This window comes from Plectropomus leopardus, chromosome 11 (genome assembly GCF_026936395.1).
Source record: "Plectropomus leopardus strain MGB_pleo_1.0 chromosome 11, ASM2693639v1, whole genome shotgun sequence".
Taxonomy (NCBI): Eukaryota; Metazoa; Chordata; class Actinopteri; order Perciformes; family Serranidae; genus Plectropomus; species Plectropomus leopardus.
The window spans coordinates 19,354,231-19,378,960 of record NC_142186.1 but is presented as its reverse complement, the minus strand read 5'-3'; the positions used below and the strand labels follow the sequence as shown (position 1 = coordinate 19,378,960).

The 24,730-nt window shown below is 41.3% G+C and overlaps 1 protein-coding gene and 1 long non-coding RNA gene across 2 annotated transcripts in view; one reads left to right on the top strand and one right to left on the bottom strand.

Moving 5' to 3' along the window:
• The window catches only part of znf804b (zinc finger protein 804B), a 35,948-nt gene that overhangs the window by 4,967 nt on the left and 6,251 nt on the right, over window positions 1-24,730 (top strand). The window contains exons 3-4 of the mRNA XM_042490813.2: window positions 19,053-19,190; window positions 23,303-23,433. Of these exons, the coding sequence (XP_042346747.2) occupies window positions 19,053-19,190; window positions 23,303-23,433 (269 nt within the window). The remainder of the gene's footprint in view (window positions 1-19,052; window positions 19,191-23,302; window positions 23,434-24,730) is intronic.
• Window positions 1-24,730, bottom strand: part of LOC148188246 (uncharacterized) — a 44,389-nt gene that overhangs the window by 19,325 nt on the left and 334 nt on the right. Inside the window, exon 2 of the long non-coding RNA XR_015777905.1 lies at window positions 17,530-17,603. This is a non-coding gene — a long non-coding RNA (uncharacterized LOC148188246). The remainder of the gene's footprint in view (window positions 1-17,529; window positions 17,604-24,730) is intronic.

Sequence of the window (24,730 nt, the reverse complement as noted above, 5' to 3'; positions counted from 1 at the left end):
ATTGCAGAAAACAGATGAATTGTTGGCTATACAGCACAGCGTCAAAGTGAGTGTGAATGTGCTGTGGTGTGTGTGCGTGTGGATGTGACTCTGCGTTTGCACCCTTGTGTTTTCATTGATTCCGCAGGGAGCTGAACAGTGTTTATGTAAATGAGGTGGCATTTAGACATATGCCCTGAACAATTATCTTGAAACAAGTATTTAGCGGCACAAAAACACGGCCGTGTTCGGAGGGAGCCGAGTACTTAGCTGCAGATATTAAGCCATCATGAGGGGACAGAGGTGAGACGAGCCAACTGGCTCGCCATTTGGCGTGCCAGTTTGCTCATGGGCGTAAACACGATACCCAGGAATCTCTGTGCAGTGTTAATGATGATCATAATATTAAGTGATACAGGCTCAGTATCAAAGAACTCCCCGAAGATGATCAAGCTGGTAATAACATCTTGACATTTATGAAGTTCGACAAATGTCAGAAAGAAAGAGATTAGTTAAATGTGAGTTTAAGATAAAAAGGTGTTTGCGCAGTATGAGCTTTAAAGCAGCTATAGAGCTGTTGAGTCTCATCAGAAAGAGCTATTTCAAAGTCAGGGCCCCTAATGCTGCAGTCGCTCACATTCAGAGAGTGTGATGTTAATGCACGCAAACACACACACACACACACACACACACACACACACACACACACACACACAGAGCAACTCAGCCATCAGGCCCTAGTGGAGCAGTTTGAGAGTGAGCAGGTGAGTGCTGCTGAATACTAAAGTCCTGTATGACTGGACCATTCCTGCTGACCACTGCAAAGTGCTCCCACTGATCACCGCTAATGTCCTCCATCACAGCTTACACTCAACACTCCAGAGAGAGTGTGTGCGGGAGTGTGTGTTGGAGAGAAAGGTGGATAATTGGGACAGATGGGTGCGATAGGATGACGAGAAAGAGGAGGGTAGAGGGGGAGAGTCAGACGGTTGGCATCGATTTTAACACTCTCTCAAGCCTTTATTGACATTTCATTTAGCTAATGAATTCATTAGTGCTTCATAGCATAATAACCTCTACTTGATAACCAGGATGATTCCCCAGAGGATGTTTTTACTCCATCGCCTCAGTATTTTCTGACTCCAAACCTATTCTCAGCTTTCTTTGATTGTTTTTCTTTTACTCCTCTCCACCTCCGTTTCTTTTTCTTTTACCCAGCAAGTTTCCTCCCTGTTTGTTTGTGCTGCATTGTGTAACTTGTAAATGAACCCTCTGTTTGAGGTGACATAACCTGCCAGTCTCTCAACAGCAGCACAACACACCCTCGGGAATGATGGAGAAAAAGAGGGAGGCGCAAGATGTACAAGCGCATTCATCTCTGTCTATGTATAGGTATCTTTGTGCGTCTGCTCGCGTGTGCTCACTGGCTTTGTAGTGCTTGTTCACCTCTGAGATGGAGATGATCTTTATTCAATTTACTGACGACTGACTCGCTCTTTATTTGTGTGCCTTTGACCTGCTGCCTCAACAAACCCAAACACACACACACACAACCCTGACTCGCATGAATTGGACGACCTATGAAAAAACAATTTCATCAATCACATAAAAGACTTGTGTTTGCAAACATTTACAACCTTTCTTTCGGACTACAATTTCTGTCATGTTAGAGATGCTGGTTTAATGGAAACATTTGTGTTTGAGTCTGATTTTCTGAGAGTTAAAATCTGTTGTATGGATGTCTGTGTTGCCATGCTGACCTGTGTGAGCTCTGTGTGGGAGCGTGTGAGCACGTTTGGAGGATATAGTGTGGGCTGAGAGTGTTTGGTAATAGTTTGTCTGCTTCTGTTGATTTAACATTTTCATCTTGAGGTTTGCAAACATCTGTAAAGTGCACAGTCTGGTATTAGAAGAACAGTATGTTGCAAGTGACACAGGAGTGCGGACACAACAGATGGCCAACCTCTCATTTTGTATATTACCTTGGGACAGATGTTTGTCTGTGTGGTCATTAGTGATCGCAGCATCAGATAATTACCTGGAGACACACCAGCACATAAACACACACAGGCTCACATACAATTAGTGAGTGTTTGATAATTACACGATGTTTGATAAACCATCTGGAACAGCAGCACAGGTAGAAACACTCAAAACAAAATCATATGCACAAAAGCCTTCAAATCATAGTTATCAAACAAGTATCACTGCCCGATAAAAAAAAACATGCATAGCAAGATGGCAGGTGAGAGATGAAAAGATGAAAGAGGTTTTGCTTCATAGTCATTAGCACGTCATGTCTCATTCAAGGTTTGGTCTAATCCTCTTTTATTCGCCTTGACTCTGCTCCGTCTCTGCCTTTTTTCTTTTCTTTTTTTTAAACTCTCATTTGCCACTGCCTGTCTGTCTCTTCCTCCATCCATTTCTCTAGGCGATACCTTTGCTCTCATCCCCTCTCCCTGACACTTCTTTTATCTCCCTCTGCTATTGCTTTTTGTCTCATCACTGCAGCCCATTCATTTTTTACCAGGTCAATGGTTCAACTGTTTAGGCCTTTTAAATCTGTGTGTGTGAGGGTTTGTGTGCATATGTGTGTACAGTGCGCCTATATGGGAGTTTGTGTGTGTAGGCGATGGGAGTAATATTGCAGTTGCAATTTTGCTTGAAAATCCTTGAAGGAATGAAAGAAAAGTGAGGGTGTGCTTTATTTGCAGGTCAGTATTTCTGTTCTTCAATAACCTCCATTTTACTCTCTGACTCTGCTTCTTATTCTGCTGCTCTACCTGGATTCAAGCTTCCACGCTTGTTCTGCAGGAGCAGATGTGGGGATACAATTATAGCTCTATTATATCAGCGTGCATATGCACCAGCATGCACATGTGGGTGTGCACGTTACACATATTTGCACCTGTGTGCTTGAATGCCCGCATGTGTCTCCTCCACTGACACACCGGGCCGGGGTTAAGAGCAACTCAGACAAATTAATTATCTCTTCTCTGGAGGAGAGATGACTCACTGAAAGAGAGGCTGCGAACCAGCACCTCATGGTTGAGCAGAAGCCCAGGAATTACTCCCAGCCTTACAGAGAGACTGAGGCGCCTCCTTCTGAATAAAGCAACTTGGATTTCATCCTCAGCTTGATGTTCAGATTATATTTTTTTTCCACTTTTCATGTGCATAAGGCCGATTTATAAAAATAACTGCGACTGAAAGAAGTCGAGCAGGCACGTTGCATTTATAGATCAAAGTGGCAGAGGAATTTTAATGCATATGAACAAGTTTCACTTCCCTGAAATCGTTGACATAAGATCAAGGCTTTCATGTTTTGCATTGCTGTGCCTTGCACAGAATAGGCTGTTCTGGTGCATAGTGCACTGCTGAGTGCACCAATGCACTTACACAGACTGCTTTAAGTCATAGTTGAAATTAGAAGAACTGAGAGACTGAAATTATGATTTAAAACCAATTACATAACATGTGTATACATTGAAATTTTTGTGTGTTTTCATTTGGATGTCTGCTGTCTCGAAAATGGGGATGGATTGCTGTCATGAGGATGTTTGATGCAACAATAATTCTGTGACTTCAGTGCATTTAGGAACTTTCAGAATCTCATTCAGTCAATACTTTGATCTGATACATAGACTGCATTTAACGATAGACAACACATCTCCACTTATTCCCACTGTGCAAAAATGAAGCAGAAATATTACGCTGCCATTTTGTGCTGGTGACTTCATCTGGAGCCAGAGGCAATACAGCAGCGATCTTCACAGTATCAAGTTCTCGCCAATACACCCGTCTGACAAATTGTGAGCAGCACCATTGATCCCAAGGACACAAATATTATTGCATCAAATAAGTAATTAAAAACAAATTTATTTGAAAAAAAAACCCTTGAACAAACATCAGCATGATATGAACTATCAATCTTTATGGAAAATTTGTCTTCTTTACTCTTATAGTGTTTTTATCTTTTAGTTCGGGCTTTGTCTCATCCACTATCATGAGGGGGTGGGGTTTATGACCTATACTGCAGCCAGCCACCAGGGCACAATCAAATGTTTTGGATTCACTTCTGGGGAGCTGTCATGTCATCCATCTTTATTTTACAGTCTAGGCTCTGATATCATTTGATTGCAAGCATTTTTTGTCACTAGGGCTTTGCTTAATCTTAAAGCGAGGCTGTCACGTTTCTGCTGTCTCAGCCGCAGCCTCTTACCCGCAACCTTTTCCCTCTGACCTCTGACAGGTGGCTCAGGGAAAAAATAAGTGATGAAAAAGGTCAATGTTACGGTCAAGGATTCATAGAGATAAAAAGGGTATTATTGAACTACTACCCTATTATATCTCTGCTGGTATGAGCACACTTATTATACAGTAGAATGCCCTTGTACACTGCACACATACAGAAAGATAGACAAAAAAACACCAAGAGCATAAGTGGGGCAAAAAAATGCATGTAGTATTATAATAACAATATGCGTGCTTGCATGGGTGTTCATCCTGGTGTGCTCTCATGTTTATTTATCAAAGCAGATAGGACCTACTAGGACATTTTGATAGCGCTGGGTCAGTCATGCATCAGTAACAATGCATCAAATTATATCAGACTTATCTCCACCAGCAGTGCAAGCCCTGATGCAGACACTAATAATTCATGCCGTTTGCTTCAACCAGCCCTCACATCAGCCGAGATGCAGAGAACAACCCACCGCAATTATCATGAGCAGCAGCATTCCTGTGTTTAGCAGATTGAAGATGCCAGGCGCTCAGCTTAGCGCTGTGCAGAAATGTCCTGGCTGCGCGCTGCCAGGATGGCAGGATCACAGTGGTCTGCAAGCAGCCTCCAGCTACCAGCCACCAGGCCTTGGCTACCTCCTTGATATGGGCAGGATGCCCATTTCCTGTGCGTTTGTGTTTGTATGTTTGTTGCTGCATGTGTCTGCTATGGGGCCCTGTTACCCTTGCTGTGAGGTATATTCTTACCCTGTGGTACGGGATTAGTCACAACACTGAATGGGAAGACATGGAAACAGCAGCAGGGGAGGGGAGGAGAGGAGAAGAAGGGAAACCCCACAAAGATGAGAAAAAACATGTGGGTGGATTGTGTGAGTACATGTGTGCCTGCATCGAATGGGTATTCATCAATTTCCCTAAGATTCTCCACTTTTCCTCTGCCATAAAACCCAGAGGCAAGAAGTACTGTAAACACAAACTCTGTAAGATCTCCTTCTCTCTGCCTTTTTTTGTTTCTCTCTCTGTCATTCCTCCTGTTTCTCTTCTCTCCACATGAAAAGTTAGCTATGCGATAGTGTGAGTGATTTCTCGGATTGCATATGCAAAACACGTCTGTCTGGTAAAGGAAAACAGGCATAATGTGAGGTCCTGGTGATGCACAACATATTGTCTCTCATCTCTGAGTGTGCAGGTGTTGCAGCTGCAGAGTGCTTGTCATGAAGAGTATAAGCCCCATTCTAAATTCTCGAGTTAAAGCTTGAGTTAACTCCCAGGTATGACAGAAATTTATGTTTTTGAAAAGGCTTGAAAAAAGTGTGAGCCATGCACTTCACAAAATGAGCCAAAATCTATGAACTTTGTATGTGTGATTGCATGTGGGTGTGTGTTTGTGTTTATGTGTGAGCGTGTGAAAAATAGCAGCGTGTGATTTATGTAAATGAGTGTCATCGGCCGAGGAGGAGGCAGAATTCCCAGGCCTGATGAGTGGCTTAATGATTCATCAGCCTGGCTGAGGCAGGCATCAATAATGGATGACAGAGTGGGTCATGCAGGATTGCTCGCCCCTTGATTAAAGTGCTCCACAGCTAAATGCTTCACTTCCTCCCTCTTCTCACCCTACCTTCTGCGAGGATAAATACAGAAATGTGCCGTACACACATACCCCCACACACACACAGTCACGCACACCTCTCCCTCAATCTCTTCCCGTACAGCCTTATGTCATCTCACCTCTCACATGCTTAATAAGCTCTCATCCCTTCTTCATCTCCTCACTCTGCTTCTTTGGTCTTAATCCAATCACGGCGAGTGAAAGAGAGAGAGAAAGGGGTAGAGAGAGGCAGCTAGAGAGCTGGAGAGGGGGAAAGACGAAGATGGAAAGCGTGGGAGAAAAGAAGAGAAAGCCACAAATGAATGCTTTATAATTTGTCTGTACAGAAATGGAACCTTTCTCTCTGGAGATAAGACGGCAACATAAATGTTCTTTCTCTCCCCTCCGCACGCAGAGCGGAGGGAGTCGTTTTCTCTCTGTCTCTCTCTCTTTAAGCTGTATGTGGGTGTTGGTGTGACAGGACAAATCTCTGTCTATTAGGAGACATAAACCTCTAAACCCCAAGCTACACGGCCATACATACTAATGCAGCCATACAGAGGGCTGGATAGAAGTTGGTAACGATAGCGAGGACACACTGAGAAAGTAGGAGATGTGTGGAGCAGAGAGATGGAAGGAGGCAGAGCAGGATGTTGAAAGCAGAGTCCTGGCGGGATTTCAATCCCCGGCCGGCACAGGGTCTTAACTGCTACACAATCTTTGAGTACAGCAAAACCAGCTTTAACAAAGTCGGACTGACGCGTGGCGCAAACCAAGTTCAGTGAGTTTGCGTGTGTACAAGTGTGATGGTGCTGTACCGATCTGTTCATTCCAGCGTTCTTGTCTGTTGTATCATGCACCATGCACTCATACTTTAATGTGCTTGAGAAAAGATCACACTCTTATTGGACACACTCATGTTATCCCCTGATAGCACCAAAGCAACACACAAAGTGAACACACACACACACAGAAACACTCACCCGTGTTTCAAAGCTTCAAACGTACCCGCAATCATAAATGCCTGAAAGACAGCAATCATTCCTCAATTCTCTGACAGCAGAAATCCACCGTTCTCCCTTAGCCGTCCTCGCTCCCCCTCATCTGTAAGTTTCTGAGTTGGCGAGACTTAGCTGAACATTAAGAGTGCAGCGTGTAATCTGCGATCGTATTAATCCTGTTCTTTAAATCTGTCACTTCCCAAACTGATTACCTTCGTCTTCTTAACTTGTCTTTTACTCTAATCTGTATCAACACTCTGACAGATTGCAGTCACAGCTTGATCACTTGAACAGATAGACACAATCCTCTTTGAGGCAGTCAATCAGCCGCCTCATTTGGACAGACAGACACAGCACATGGTGTGTATTTGGTATGTAATGACCATAAACTGTATAAAAATAATGGATGTAGCCACTATGGTGTCACTCGTTGGTTTTTGGAATCTTCTTTAAAGCCTCAAGTCTGGAATATTAGTGGTCATCATCTTAGTTTTTTCAAGCCAAAAGTGACCCAAGGAGACTATTTGGACGAATTTAAATGTGTGAATTAAACAAAAAATTAACCCACTGTACAGTTGTCATGAATGCAGAAATTAATTACCAAAAGAGACTACTACCATTTTTGTTTTAGTGTAGCCTGAGCTCACTCCCAGGGTGTCAAAAACTGCAGCTAGGGCTGTAGCCCCTGGCGTCAGACATGCTGATAACAAGGCTTCTGCCACAGGTAGCAGTGGTTAAGAAAGAGCGCAGTGGGTGGAGCTTGACCAGGCTTTCAAAAGCCACACAACAGGTGCCAGAAAATCCAGGGCTGATGGAGGTTACTTGCAAAATACGGCACACAGAAAAACAGAGCAGCTTTGGAAATAACAGGCGCGCGCGTGTGTGTGTGTGTGTGTGTGTGCGTGCATGCACGCGTGCGCGCGAACGCAAGTAAACTTAACTACACTGTATATCCATTTATCCATGCAGGGTTTTCAATTGTGTCTGTAATTTAAATGTCAAGAGTGTATGGTCCATATAATTCCATTTTTCTGCCAGCTGGGAGAGGAAAGCATTTAATATTAGAGATGACATTTAGCAAGAGGAGAGAAGCCTGATAGGCACACAGATGGAGGGACATATACCTGACAAGGGCTTTTAATGCATGAGAGAGGAAAACAGATATGAGAGAGGACCTGAGAGAAAGTCAAAAAGAAATACAATTTAAGGCTAGAATAGAAAAAATAATGTCTGAACTAAATGAAAAGAAGAGAAGTTGAAAGGATAAGAGATGATCAGATCTCACCCATCCAGCCATTCAAGGCTGTTCTTATGTCATTTTCACCCCTGAGAGCAGCTGCGGAGAGAGCATCAGAGAGGAAAACAAGAGGTGCAAGAAAAACAGACTCTTTACACAAAGTGTACTTATATTGGTTGTAGATATAAGAAGACATTTAAGTGTCAAAAGTTTACCTTTCTATACTGTATATACCATCCTTTGTCTCCCTGTAATTGGTTTATGATGTTTTCCTTAATCTGAACTGAGATAACAAGAAAGAAAAAGGGAAACCTTCGTCTTTTAGAGAAACAAATGCAAGTCCCTGAAGAACACAGTGAGTGAGTGGTAGGATCATAAAAATACATTAAAAGACACAGGGGGAACACAGTTTGTAGAACGGCAGGGTATTTTAGGAATTTGCATGCACGCTTTCATGCATTTGTGCTTCTGCCTTGATCCCACCCAACACAAATTTTATCCACAAAACAGCTGGAAAGAAACTATGGGTCATGTTTGTTCAAGTGGAGAAAATGTTTTAAGATGTCCTCTGCTTTTTTTGTCTAAAAGCCATGCTCTGCCCCAGTGAATCAGTTTAACTTGTCCTGCACGAGCCAGAGGCTGAGCTCACAATGTATTCAGGATGACACGAACACAGGAAGATTGAGAGAGCGGGGGGAGGACGTGAAACATTTTAAATGTGGCACCGAAAAGGAGTGATCAATGATACAGCGCATGAGTAACCCTGCAAAAACAAGGAAGCCCTGTTGAATAAGAAGGAGATAGAGAGAATGAAGGCGGTGAGGGTGGACAGATCAGCACAGGGGCTCTCTGGCCTTGCATTGTGATGGACTGAGAATTAAATTTTGATCGCCCGCTGAGTGATCGTTCAGTCAGGCCTTGTGACTAATCACAGATTTATGACTCAAACAGGAGACCGGTGCGATTTGTTCATGCCACAAGCTTCCTGCTGTTGCCCCAGACTAAAGCAGTATAGTAGTTATTTTGAGGCTTTTGAACACCCTCATCTCTTTATTCTTCCCCATGCGTTATATTTGGATTTGATATGTCACATATTATAGACTCAGGGCACTATCCTGTAGTTTTCTTCTTTAACAAGTTTAAGTCTTAACATCTGTCAGCAGTTTAGATGCCTACAGATGTTTTCAGAGCAAATTATTTTGAATAGTTCAACTGTAACACAGTAATGTAACAGTGTGACAGCAGCACTTATTGTGCAGCCAAGTATTTAGGCAGTAACATGCTTTGGCATAAACAGATAAAACAATGACAACCGGGTTATTGTATAATGTCTTCAGTGACTCTAGGAAAGCTGTATTCACAGAAATTGTATGTAATATAACAAGTATGTATTCTGTGGTGTATAATCACCTGAAAATAACAGTCTTGTGTTTTCATGACCTTAGAGCTGTTTATATAAGCAGATCCTCATACACAAATATCGCCAAATTGCACCGCCATGTTTCTAAAGTAGCCCAAACAACAGACAAACCAAACACTGGCTCTAACGTTTTCACTGTTTCACTTTTCACATTGGCCACCACTTTGCAACTCGCAGTGTTAGAAAAACACTGATATTTTTCAAATGTAAAACTACCAGTGTAGATTACCTCCTCCATCATGAACACCAAAGGAATTCCAACCAGAAGAAGACATGGGAACATACCCTGCATTCATGTGGTCTTGGAATAATTAGAAAAATTTGTCCAAGACTGAGAAAATCCATGTGAACACCCTGTCAAGTCAGAACAACCACTCAGAAAGTCAGTAAAAATTTTGGCACACAAATTGCTGAGTGGATGCCATACAGAATCAACAGAATCATGCAGAAACATGACCGATGAATGTAAATGTTCAATGATAAACTTTTTATGAATTAACGAATTTCATGTCAAATTTTTGCTCACATGTAATTTGTAGAGTTTAGAGTGACTTAGATTAGTTATTAAAGTTAATAAGCAATCAGATGAAGCAGTATTTAAGTAGCTTTAAGGACGTACTGATGCCGGAACAAGTCTGAAACAAAATCTAGGTAATGAAATACAACACATCTTCTTTGTAGTTTCCATGTTGTTATTATGACTTAAAGCTTATGAATGACCAACATCAGAAGAATAACTACCCAGCTGGAGAAATAGGACCATCCAAGGAGCATGTGAATGCAACAAAAGACGTTATTAGGTTGCATTATGGGAAACGTAGGATCCAGGGACTAAAAGTCGGAATATCTCGGCCTCTGCCTTACCTATTATGATTATATGGTAAAATGGAAAGTGGAAAAACAGATTAAATGTAAACAAAACGTCCGTTCCAAAGACTCAGTTTAAGTATCAAATCCAGGGAAAAGCACTCCTTATTTCAACGAGACAACATAGGGCACAGGGCAAATTAGCAAATATAATCTCTTCATCATTTATTCATTGAGTTTGTTTGTCTTGCATGCTGCTCAACTTAAAAGGTCAGAGGCAGATGGAACATTTGGTTATTTTTTTGAGCAAGACACAAAGAAAGTGACTTAGACAAATGCTGGTGATTCACAGTGTAGAGGCCGGTGCTTAAGATAGCACGGAGGTTACACAGAAACATGAGTCACAACACACCTGACTCTGGATTACTGGAATACATTTTGTACTTGTCTGTGTATGTGGTGGTTATCCTGCATTGTGAGTAATTTTAGCCTGTCTACTGTCTCCTTCACTGATTTGGTTGCTGGCAGTGTGTTAGATGACGTAGTTCGCTGCTACTAACACATCTGTCCTTTTGGCGTTTAGTAAACTATCTATGGTCAACACATCTGCGGTTTTGGCAGAGGCTGCTCTATGTATTTGCTTTGGCCATACTTCTAACTGGCTTTCATGATCTGAAGCAAAGAAAGATACACACACAGACACACACACACACACACACACACACAGACACTCCATTATCAGATGGTTTCACATAGACAAAAACACAGGCTGGTACGTACTTGCAGATGCATACACACACATCAAATGAATAAATGGGTGGGCACTGGCCATAGAGGCATATTAAAGGCAGTCAAGGGAGATGCATTAAGGCTGCAAATATCAGCTCATTAACACTCAGCTATCCTGTTTGGCAGTCTGTGTTCGTGTATGTGTGTGTGTATCTGCCACCGAGATCTACAGGTCATTACGGTAACAAGCAACTTAGCCCTCAGGTCAGCTGTCATTAGCTACAGAAGAATGGCCAGGAATCAACACGGCAGCGCCAGACTCTCACACTGCCAGAGTCTCTCCACTCGTGCATGTGTGAATGCATGTGTGTCTGACAGAGAGAAACCCAGGAACACTTTGGAGATGGGCAGGGAGGAAAACAGAGAGGCAGATACATGTAAATAGATTGAGTGAGGGGGACAGAGCTGGAGACAAACAGATTTGCTGAATTATTATTTTTTTCTACCACAAATGGATTTGTTTCTATTCATTACAGTGGCCAAGTTAGGGTGATAATTATAGCTGAACATAATTAAAGGCTTAATTGGGCTTGATAAACAGTTATGAATTGTTTATTGAATTGTTCTCACAAGGAACAGTAGCAATTAGAAGTTTCTGAATTCTTAAATGTGTCCTGTTCACAGTTTGTCCCTGTGTCGCTCTTGCTTCTCTCCTGGACATTGCATTACGTAATGTCTAGATCGATTATTGCTGTCACCTGACTTCACCCAATTCTTAAAGTATATAATTTGTGTTTGGACGGTGATTAAATTAAAAATGAGATTTTATTTATCAAAAACTCATTTGAAAGATTCATAGATTTTAATCAGGATTTATCCAAAAATCTGTGATCATTGGAATGGACAGTGGATCTGAGTGTCACCAGAAAATGAATAGAGAAATAGTGTTTAGGCAAATACTGTCCTGATTAGATTTTCTAATGATACAATCAGTTTATATCGATTCCTATTGATTATGTGCACACAGAATTAATCTTTAATTAATTAATCTTTCACTGTGTCCTGGAGAAAAATTGAGGATTTTTGTCATGAGTCATGATGGCCATTACAATACAAATTATTAATTTTTATTTTATTTTAAAACATCACAGTTTTCATTGATATGCGTTAACCAACTAAAAAAACAAGAACAAAAAAAATGTGTGTCTGTGTGTGTGTGTGTGTGTGTGTGTGTGTGCGTGCGTGTATGTTTGTGAAATAATAGGGTTCTGAATGGGTTAAGAAAAAGAAGTGCAATTTCAACATGTCTCAGTTTTTCCACATTCACTCAGTCTACTGCTCACTGTCATGATGTGCATTTTTTCATGCATTTCCACTCCTGTGTAATAATGCTGGTGTCACCACATGGATCCTTTGGCCATATGTTTGTTACTCCTGAATTTGAGAGTGAAAAGAGACTGAATTCCCGTATCAGAGTAAGAGAGAGCACCTCACTCACCGCACTTTCCAAGATGCATTTAGTTTTTTAAATAAAGCAGATGGCCTTGATATTTTGAGAGACCTTGCTCCAAATGTTGCTATGTTAAAACGAAACACTCCACTATTGAGAATATACTTTTTTTTAATCACCCCTTTTCAAGTTTTATCGTTTTTTTAATGTCTTTGTTAGTTACAAAATATGAAATATTTTCTAAAAATATAGTAAATGCAGATGATACAGATGAAAATTACAGACAGCATCTTATGAGTTAGTTGACTGGCGCTCATTAGGTTTTGTCAGTAACTGAATCAATACTTTTATAAAAATAGGTTTCACAGAAACAAGAATAAATTAAAGGAGCTGGAAAGAAGCTACACTATTTTAATAAAAAATTAAAAAATTGAGGGGAGCAGTTCTGAAAATTAGATTATATGTAGAAGTAAAGACTGTATTAGCAAGTTGAAACTAAGTACCAGTGTTATTATGAACATATACATTATTATAGAGTTCATAGAGTCATAATGCTAATTGGCATGCAACCTTTTATTGCCTGTGCTTGTATCAGCTCTGCAACTGCAATTACTGTAACAATGTTTCCCTCAAAGTAAGCCGTATTCAAGAAGTTTTTACAGTTTCTCCCCACAGTCAAACTTTCTCTTCAGTTTATATATTTGAACAGAGAGAATCTGTTTCGAGCAGTTATGCTGCTACTGGGCTCTCTGTCTCTTTCTCTGTGTGGATTTATTATGCATGCTGAGTATTATTTCGGCCTATTTTTTGCTAGTTTGGATATGTTTTGGATTTCGTACTGAACCAAGACTGCAATTAAAACTTGCATTGCCATGATGATAACAATTATCACATCTGACCAATTTCATTCTCAGTATGTCCAAGGCAACACATTTAATAAGTTGGAGGACAGGTAAATTCACACTCTTCTGCAAATAGTATTGAAGTACTAGCCACTTCCCTGTGCACACCTAGTCGCATTAACTTATCTAGACATCGTGAAAAAAGCAGGAAGGGAGGAAAAAGACAGAGTGCAAAAAACAACTCTATCTATATTTTTACATCTCACACTTTGTGTGTATTTATGGTGGTCATGGTGCACTTTGAGGCCTGAATAAGGTTGTTTTCATTCCTCTTATTTTCTCTCACAGTGACATCTCATTTGTTTAAGCCTACATTTGATATCTCCCTGCAATATGTCCCATCCAAACATCCTGTTTCAATAGAAATTTCACCAAATCAAGGAGGCAAAATACTCTCAAAATGCTGTGTCAGAATGACTGTACTGAATATCAGTCTGTTAGTCCTCCTTCACTCTCTCTCTCTAGGATGAGTCCAGCCATCCATGAAAATGCTACTCAATATTTAATTACAACCAGCGAGACAGTGACCAGTGAGACGTGTGTGACAATTTAGCCAGTCAGTGTCTGTACACTATTTTAATTATTTATTTAATGTAATTGATTAAATCATAACAAATTAGGCAAAAATTAAACAACACTGAACATTTTCAAGTGACATAAGTACATAATGTTGTACAAACCCTGACCATTAAAGTAAACTTTAGTGTTTTCTACAATATTTGTTTGGGTTTTTTTCATAACCACTGAAACACTGTCAGCATAAAATGTTTGACTATTAACCCTGCTTTAATGAGAAAGTTAACTCCCTACCTGTAGTGCTATTTATCAATATAGATTGTTTTGGTGTGAGTTTCCATGTTTTGGAGATACTGGTTGTAGTGATGTCTGGCTTCTCTTGAATATAATTAAACTAGATGGCTCTTCTGGTGCTCACAGTGCCAAAAAATACATTTGAAAAACTCAACAGCAATGTCTCTTTTTAGAAATCATGACCTGGTCAATTAAGATAATCCACATACCTTGTTCTGAGCAGCTCAATCTAGGAACTGTTTTCCCTCTACCTAACTACACCAGCCAACTGTATCATTGTGCTACAGCAAGACCCACACACATTGCAGTTGTAGTTGTTATGCCTCTTTTTGTAGTAAAAATGCATCTATTTATGGTTTTGTGTCTCTGGGGTAATTTGGTGTCTGGTTTGTTTGTTTTGTAGTTATTTTGCGTCTCTTTGCAGTTCCTTTGCATCTCCTTGCTTGAATCTCCTGATTGGTATGTGTTAGCGTGAGTGACATTTTGCAGAGTGTCATGAGATGTGGAGCAGGTGGATTCAAATGCTGGAGATGGCAGGCAACAGGAACTCAAAAAGGTTGCTCTTTAATCTAAAGAAAAGGCAACTGAACAGACTGATCACACCAAAAGTTCAGGTGGAGAAAAATGGATGGAAAAGCTCAAGTGTGGGGACTAAGGTGCTGAGGCAGAGGAACAGGCAGGGAGCTGATTGGCTGGGGAAAAACTGAGGAGCGGGAAAAGACTAACGAGGTTAATACAGGACAGGTGTGTAGCTGGCAGGGAGAAACTCAGGACCAGGGAAGGACTAATGAGGCTGATGCAGGGCAGGTGTGTAGATGGGTAAATGAGGAAAAGGCAGTACAGGAACACAGAAGGAGAGGCTGCCTCTTGAAAGTCGGAGGCTCAAATCATTAGTCGGAAACTCTCAGTCGACTGAGATTGCTTCAAGTCGAGCAGTTGTTTTTTTACGTGCAGTGTACTTCTGGGGACATTTTGGTCTTCAGATTTTTCTACAGAGTGAGTGTTCTTGCCTTTCATGCCACTCTTTGCAGTTGCGGACATGCTGCAGCGGCACAGAGGGAAAGAGAGAGGGAGCCCCGCAAGGTGGAGAAGAGTTAAATGTACAGCCCACAGCAAGTTAATACAATACAGTCTCTAGCTGTTTTTGATATCCCATGTTGGAAAGAAATGTTGTTGCACATTTGCTAACAACGGCTAGTCGTTAGCCGTTAGGTTGTCTATTATAGGACATAAATGCCACTGTTGCATCAAATGTCCTATTGAGCCCATTTGAACTTTAAAACTTTCATTAAAACAAAACTTATCATTAAATGATACATGATATATGACAGGATATACAATTCTAAGTCCAATGCAGCCCTAAAACACACAACACATTAAATTGAAACCCAAAAACCAAGAAACACAGTCATTCTAATAAGCTGGCCAAGTGAAAACAAAGACAGACTAACTAATAAAGACAAGGTAAATGAATCAGGACACAGCAGACTGTGTGGGCCAGGGGCCCCCTTTACACTTAGGGCCCTCTGGGCCTGTGCGTGGTAGGCCCATTCAGTAATTCTATTCAGTATTCCCTATTCAAGGTGCTTCGGTCAGCAGATGTAGTTCAGTAAAAGGATTGTCCTGTGGGTTATCTTGAGTAACCGGGTCGTGATTTCTGGAAGGAGACATTGTTGCCGAGTACCTCCTAGTTCCATTATGTTGGAGAGAAGTCAGACATATCTACAGCTGACATCTTTAACACTCACACAGCACTACAGGTTAGAGGAAAAATATGCATTCTTGATTTTGGTGTGAAAAGCCCCTTTAAGTCGTGTTATATGTATCTCATTTACTATATCTCAAAGCTTTTTTTGAGGAACAGCTAAGTAGTAGATTGCTTTCTTTAGGAAGAGGCAGTATATTTAAAAACAAAAAAAAAGTTGCTGGCTTATCTATAAAATATTTCAAATTTCAAAAAAGATGCAGCCTCTCTCTGTCCTTGACGTTTCTCCTGCGATCAGCTTACTGTCAAGATGTTAGCAAGAGTTAAGTTATGACAGTGATAAGCATATTATCTAAGGTGTCTTTGATTTTCTGTGCAGATCAGCAGTCTTGAAGGTCAAGATCACCAGATGAAGAATTCTGAAAAGCTTTTAGTTATACGTATTTGAAATCTCCATAAGTCTCTGTACAGCAACCTTCCTACTAATAGGGGTGTCATTTCGGATGTTATATGCTATGGAAATCTGATATCCAAAAAAAAACCCAACAAAGGGGCAAGTTTGAATGGGTACGATGGCAGTAACAGGGTGCATCAGAGAGGTGCTGCCACAGCTTCAATCTTCAGAACTCTCAGAGGTTCTTCAAGGGACTTTGTCTTTCTGAGGAGTTTTTCATGAATATATTGTATATCATTACTTTCCAGTGCACATATTTTCAAACGCTGACGGACCACGTGTGTAAAACATTTTAAGCGTGACTTGTTCATTTCCACAGAAGCTCGACATTGAATTACATGCGTGTGTGTGCCTAAAACTCCGGTTATGGTTCATAACGACTCTTATTTGTGGCATAATTCCAGCTATGAAGAGGAATAACACGGCTCTTCTCCCACAAATTGCCGATAAGCAAAAAGAAAAAAAAGCATGGAAACTCATTCACATTCACAGTCTTGCACAAACACATATAATCATGCAAACAATCACTGTCCATTCAGGTCTGCAGATATCAGCCGTGCTTTCTCTGCAAACAGATTTATGTTAGTGAGGTAAATTGAGGTCTAGATTAATTTAGCACTGGTATATCAGGTTGACAGACTGCGTGTGACTGTGCATGCGTAAGTGTGTGTTTGTGTCTATGCATTCAGTGCTGGTTACTGAAGCGTACAAATCGTATGAAGTGCATATATTTAAAGGCAAACATGTTAGATTTTAGTATTCGGCAGGAAACTTGGTAATTGCGTGTCAGGAAGCATCCAACATCACCAAATGGCTCCTGAGTTAACACACACACGCAATTTCTCCTTTCATGCATTCACACCTTTCTTGTGTACATACACCCCTCTTTCCTTATGTATTTTCCCCTCTTCAAAATAATTACCCTGACAGAATACAGAGAGGTGAGAAGAAAGGGTTAGGGGGTACAACCGCAAGCACTCAGAAAAGATATACACATGTTTACATGTAAAATGAGTATGAGAAGGCATGTGCATACAAAGCTCCTATGTGATCTTACATAAGCACAAATGAATCTCATCCCCCTGGCAGCACTCAAATGAAGGCCGCGCTGGGTGATTGGATGATTTCCTGGTTGTGACTTAAGACTGCGAGGTAGATCAATACCATGGTACACAGAGCAACACAGGATAAATTATATCAGTTACCTTTTTGTTGATTTCAGTATGGAAGTGTCAGCCTGTTCACTCCTTCAGCCTCCTGTCCTCTTCACCTTGTCTGCCTGAAAGCCAAATGGAAAGAGCCTCAGGACAGGCAGTTTTTTTTCCCTCTGTATGTGTATGTGTGTATGTAGTTAATCATTACCCAGATATAGCATTTATATGTGTGAAAAGCAACGGCATGTACAACAGGGATTGCTAGACTCTGTGGTAATAATAATGCTAGGTGTCTGTGCCTGCCTCTGTATGTCTGCGAGGGCAAGCGGGGGTCATTTCTCTTCTTGCCTGCATTCCTATCCTCCCTCTCTTTTCCTCTCACCTCCGTTCCTGTGTGCAGGCATATTACTGAAGCAAATTGGGGCCAATAGACTCTGTCACTGCATGACCCAGGGCTCACCAAACAGAAAAGGAACAAGTGAGACAGAGAGAAAAAGGCAAATAGAGGGGATAAAAGGGGAGATAAAGGAAAGGAAGAAAAAGAACGAGTTGGAGGAGGGAGGGGAAAAAACGACTGGGACAGCATGAGAGCTAGCAGAGAGAGGGAGAGAGAGAGCCAGGAGATGGACGGAGGGAAAGAAAGAAGCAGAGGGAGGATAGAGAGTGAGAGAAAGAAGTGACAACCTCAAATTAAATTCCCATCATGTCAGTGTAGAACAGAATTCAATAGTGTTTATTGGCAGCCCCTTGCCTCAGGGAAATTACATTCTGAAGCAGAGCATGGCATGAATGCACACACACACCCGAACACACACAAGCACATATACACAAGCAAGCATACACATCTTTTGTACACAACTGTGCATGTCCTCGGACCAAAAATAAAAAATAAAAAGCCCTCTGGCTGATGTGAGCATGCAGACAAGCGATTTATCCCCTGAGGTCCATGTGCCATTTGCACAGTGCATGTGTATCTGTCTGTCCGTGGGCACGTTTGTGTGTGTGTGTGTGTGTGTGTGTGTGTGTGTGTGTGTGTGTGTGTGTGTGTGTGTGTGTGTGTTTGTCTGGAACTTTCTTCACATGCACACTTTTGCTAGTGCACAAAAGACTAAGTTGTGCATTTTAGATGCTCAGTTTTTCTGTCTGTCAGCCACAATTGCCACTCTCTCTGCAGTCAGACTCAGACTATTTGCCATTATAGTTCATACGCAGGTTTCTATTACGTTGGCTGTATTAAATGTGTCCCCAGGCTCAAGTTGCCATGAACACAGGGCTTCAGTGCCTTTGTCCAACCTCCAGCAGCAGCAGCAAAGGCAGCACACTTTAATGGGAAGCAGTTTAACAGTTTTATGCAGAGCACATGTAGAGGCTATTACTGCTGATGTCTCTGGGATGCAGATTTGTTCTAAATGGCTAACAATCTGCCATTCTTTCAACCCCCCCTTCCCCCTCTCCTCTCTGCCCCTCTAACCCTTTATGTCTCTGTCTGTTTATGCCTCCATCTCGACTCTCTCATTTCTCTCCCCCTGTCCCTCCAACTCACTCACTCGTTCTCCCCATCTCTCTTTCTCCAGGAGTGTGCAGAGAGGGCTTTGGGCTGCTCAGTGGAGGATCTGAAGGCTCTTTTCTACTGTGAGCTGTGTCACAAGCAGTACCTCAGACACCAGGAGTTTGACAACCACATCAACTCCTACGACCATGCACACAAACAGGTACATGGGATGCACCAGCACTACTCTCACTCTCTCTCTCTCTCTCACACATACACACACACACACACACACACACACACACACATGCTATGTAACAGCACGCTAACAGATCTTTTTGTATGATCTCTTGTCACAGAATTTGGGTGTGTTAGCATTATGCGGGTTGACGGAAAGCTTCTTTATATTTCCATGTCAGTCTGCCCATTGGGTAAAGTTTCCCAGCAGGAGTGTGACAACTACATCATTTCTTACAAGCACACACACAGAGGTGGAACACCTCAACTCGAGACAGATACTCACACATACAATATACATGCATGCACACACACAGCTCAGTATTTATACTTTAGATTTCCATTTTAACACTTACCTTATGACAAACTTAATTGATCCCATGCAGGGCAATTTAAGTCACAGCAGTTACCAGCCGTACAAAAATATATACCGTTCATCATCACAAACTGATATAAAACTACAATCACTGGAATCAAAACTGACTTATTTGGGATTTGTTAGGAATCCTGTGTAAAAAGTACTGTCAACATTAATCACAGATATTGAGCACATGTATTATAATTTGGCGTGTTTTAGAGCCTAAACAGAAGCAATGGGTCATCTTTAGTGGAAAAGCAAAGCAACTCACATACTACCAGAAAAGTACACTGCTGCCAGGCAGCAGCCAGAGTTGATCATGACCACTTGAGATGGTTGAATTGTCCCTCCAGGCTACCTGACAGTCAAGATGGCAGCAAAGATAACAAAAATGTGGTTTTTCATCTCATATCATGCCTACCTTTAGGGAATCATAACATTGAATATGGAATTAATCTGCAGATGCTTCTGTTCAAAATGACACCAAACTTCAGCTGAAGTCAGTTTTTGAGCCACAAAGAAGGCCATAATGTGGCCTGCAACAGACAGTCGGGCTTCTTGTTTTAAGCCAAGCCGACTTCCAGAACCTGCAGCCTCAAATGACCATTTAAGATGAATCATGTGCGCAGTATTTCAGTGTTACTTGATCTTCAAGTCCCAAATAGATAATGATGGAAGCTTTTCTAGTTTTTTTGTTGTTCAAAATTTAGAGCAGTTGATTTGTATGTATCTGGTACACGCCGCTACAAAATTCACTTTATTCTTCAATTTGTACTTCCTCAAAAAGAAAAATAAGTATTTGGTACAAAATAGAACATGGAGCTATTAGTCATAGCTCAAGTATGATTCTATTATTCCGGTTTGGACAAGATGAGGCCAATGGACCATTAGGAAAAGGCCCGGCAGCAGGTTTCTTCCTGCATTCTGCTTTCACATCCATTTTCATACACAACCTCCACTCTGGACTAACAAACTGAAGGTTCTGCTGATAGCACATTCTCCTACAGCTATCTGTTGTCATGCCAAGGCATACACTCACATACAAAAACATACAGACATGCACTTTCCCGTGTACACACTCATCCATAAACACAGGCAATCTCTCAACTGAGCCAAGCCACTTCCCACTTCTGAACGCCCACACTGTGCAACATGAAATAAACATAAAATAAGACGGTTCCTTCACTGTCATTGTTCTTTGAAAATGAATCGAAGCAACTGCAGGCCAATGTTAATGCTTTGTTTTAGCCAGCGGCAGGCACATGAAACGAGCTGCATGAGGCACTGAGCTGACAGTAGCCACTGGCACTGTGGGAACACACATACAGGCATGCATGCACACTCTGCCTACTGAGCAGACAACAGATGAAATTCTAGCTGAAGACAGTTTCCCTGCAGGAGTATTGGCTTTGGAGAATGGAAGCTGATTGCGTTTGCTCTGTCTCCTTCCCTTGTCATCGATTCAGGGATAAACATGTCTGAATGCAGCGCTTTATCAGCATTTACTGCTGATTACAGAAATTGCTCATTACAAGAGAATTGTGCTCCCTTTTAAATAAAAGAGCAATCAGCCCATTAGCATGGCCCCTCACATGCTACCTAAGAATACATCATCCCTCATTCGGAGGCCCTAGTGGATATGAATCAACTCAGACTCATCCATAGTTGCCTCAGCCTGAGCACTCCTTAACACATCTAAAGGAATATTGATCGGGGCTTTGACAGACGGATTGAGCTTCACAGCACATAGCTCGACTGACATGTTGGAGAGCAAGAGTAATATCGCATCCCGCTGTTGGGGACATGACATCATCTTTAAAGACAAAAGTATCCGCTTGAAAGTGTGAAACGGAAATATCTCGGCCCTGTGTGTTCAGTGAAAATGGTTCTGTGCGCAATATTTTGTTTGGCTCTAAATATAGCTACAGGTTTGCCTGCAGTGGGACCTGTTTTTAAGCGAGAACAATAACCTGGCAGAGTGCAAATGCAAGAGGAAGAGGAAAGAATTTATCTTCATATATTTCATCTATTATAGACTGCTCTAACTCCCTCTCACTCTCCCTCTCTCTCTCTCTTCCTCTCTCTCTCCTTTTCTTAGTCAGTGCCATGGACAGCTACAGTACAACGACTCTGATCTTTTCTTCCCCCCTTCTCCTCCTCTTTCCTAGCTCTGTCCGCAGTTGTTCATTATGTATGCCTCTCTGCTTGAACATGATTAATATTTCCCATAGAATGAGTATGGCATCAAAGCCCCTCAAAGCTCCTTACCGCACACTAACAAACATGCATGTGATCTCACAACGCATCTGCAGTGCACAAGCACCTATACTGTAAGACATGTATGTTTAAGAGATACAAACCCACGAGTGCTGCTCCGCTGGCACATACTTAATGCTGCTTTCAGAGAGCTGACAGTGGGATGTTAAGCATCGTGCGATAATGTAAAAAGACAACCGATTGTGTAAGACTCAGCAGAGATTAACCTGACGACTGTCAGCTCCAGCATAAGATCTGGGTGTGAAAGAGAGTGAGTGTATAAATAAATCTGATGTCTGAGGGGCTAATCTGATGTGTGCACGTGTGTATGCTGTTTGCAAGACACACTGTATGGGTGGATAATAGCATAACATAATCTAAAAGTGAGAGTGGTGTAATCCTGTGCAATTCATACTCCAGGATAAATTCACAAATATATAAAATAAACAACAAATCCCGAATTTATAAGCCATGGGTGGATTGCATGCTGAGGAAAATATACTATGAAGCGAGAGAGAATGAGATGGGAGATAGGAGGGATGGTGGTGAGTGATACTGCAGCTATTTCCAAACTTCTTACTCTCGTCTTAGCCTTCAGACACACATGCACAAACAAACAGAAACACACCAACATGTACACACACACCTGCCAAGCATGGATAAAGGAGGGATTAAAGTGTGTCAGAAAAAGGAAACCGAAGTGAGAAGCATGAATCATTGTTTTCCTGAGAGGACTAGCACACCTATGGTTATAGTGCATAGTTCCAGACAAAATACACTCATGCACACTCACACAAAATGGAGCTAATTGTTATTTTTACATGCACTAAGATGCAGGTGAAGACCCACCAGTTTGCTCAAAATTAAATCACTCACTATGGTTTGTGGAAGTATCCTACGCACACACATAAATCTAGCATTTTTCCCTACTGAAATCTTTGGCCTTTACAATGACTCAGATGGTTATTTTGCCAATGATAAGTGGCCAGGCCTTTTTGTTTAGTGATGTGCAATTTCAGCAACAGCAAATCAATGCCGTTGGTACACTCCAGCTCAAAAACAGATGTCATTGGATCAGAAGGTCTCTCAGACCAAGCTGTGATGACTGAAGAAGGGCTGAACATTTTGGAAATTTCAGTGGCAAGAGCATCATCATCATTAAATCACTCATGTCACTCATCTCAACTGTGTCTGTAATCTGCTATTCACCAGTTGGGTTGTGTTTGCTCTCAGGCTGTGTGTTGGAGGAAAGACGCTTTCTTCCGGGCTGAATGGAGTTAATTGGACATGAGCTTTGGAGGAGAACATCTGCTGACTGATGTGTGCAGTTTGAAAGACAGCTGCCTGCAGAGGGCTTCAGAAAACTAATCCCTCACTCTCTCTTCTCTTCTCTCTGTCCCACCCTTGTGCCTCCCGCTACCCCGTGCCCTCCACATACTCTCTCTGTCCCTCCCTCTATCATTCTTAATTTTCATTTCCTGCAGAGGCTGAAGGAACTCAAGCATAGGGAATTTGCTCGCAATGTGTCCTCGAAGTCATGGAAGGACCAACGCAAACAGGAGAAGGCTCTCAGACGCCTGCACCAGCTTGCACAGCTGCAACAGGAAACCCAGCGGTGAGCAGGAGGAGTGTGTATTTGTGTGTTTCTGCACGGCGGTGAATGTAATGAGACTAGGGGCAGGAGTCCAAAAGGGTTAGAGTGCGTCACATCCAATCAACGTTTTTTAGATTTGATGGATGTATCCACAGATGTTAGAGCACCCAGTTGTCCTAGATAGGCCACAGGTGAAGTAAATATTACATGAAGACACATTCTTGCCAGTGCTCCGAGAGTAGATGATTTTTAGGAGGAAGAGATGGGAGTTTTTTGGAAAAAAAAAAGGTGCAGATTTTTTTTTTAAGAATTAAATAAAAATAAGCTAAATAAGCTGAAAACTTGCCTCTGGGTTTGCATATCTAAAGTAATCAAAACAACTGATAAAATAAATACATCACGTAATAATCAACTTGATTGCACCTATTCCCTGTGCAATTAAATGTGTTTTCCTATAATCAGGCAATAATATGTGAACAGCATCACTATGACTGCCAAGCCTCTGATTTATTTTTTGTTTGTTTCATTATGTCTTTCTTTCTTTTTCTCTCAGTAGCATGCTAACAGATTATTAAAATAGCCCTTGTCCATAATTATCTCCATACCATTAGAATACATCATATCCATATACTATATATACACCTGTGTGTTAATTTAAAGTTCCAGTGTGTAGAATGTAGGGGGATATATTGGCAGAAATTGAATATAATATAAAAAGTATGTTTTCTTTAGTGTATAATCACCTGAAAAAAAAAGTAATGATCGTGTTTTAGTTACCTTAGAATAAGCACTGGCCACGGTAGTTAGCAGCTCCTCCACAATAAGCTGAAAAAGCATTGGAAAAACACATTTTTTTTTAATGAAACTGCCTTATTTAGTTACCAATTTAACTACCTGGATCTGTTTATTTTGAAGAGGACAAGACCTAGCGGATAATTCCACTCCCAGTACAAACCTCCTGAACATCTAGAAAATAAATTATCAAGAAAAGAGATAAACACATATTAGTATGTGCTGAGCAAGTGACCCGTCTGTGACATGCCAAACTGTTGGAGAAATGCATATTTTTAACATGAAACAGCTTTAATCAGTGTTTTTACTGGCTTAAATCACATTTTCCATTTGTTTTGGAGAGGAGGAGACCTCTGTGGATAATTTGGCTCCTCATAAAAACTTCCCAAACAACGAACACTGAAGGAATTATAGCCAGAAGAAGTTCTACCTGGTTGCAATCTGCAATCCTCACTTCTAAATGCCACTAGGTCCCCCTAAATCTTACACACTGTTCCTTTAAATATAAAAGAATCCAAGATAAATT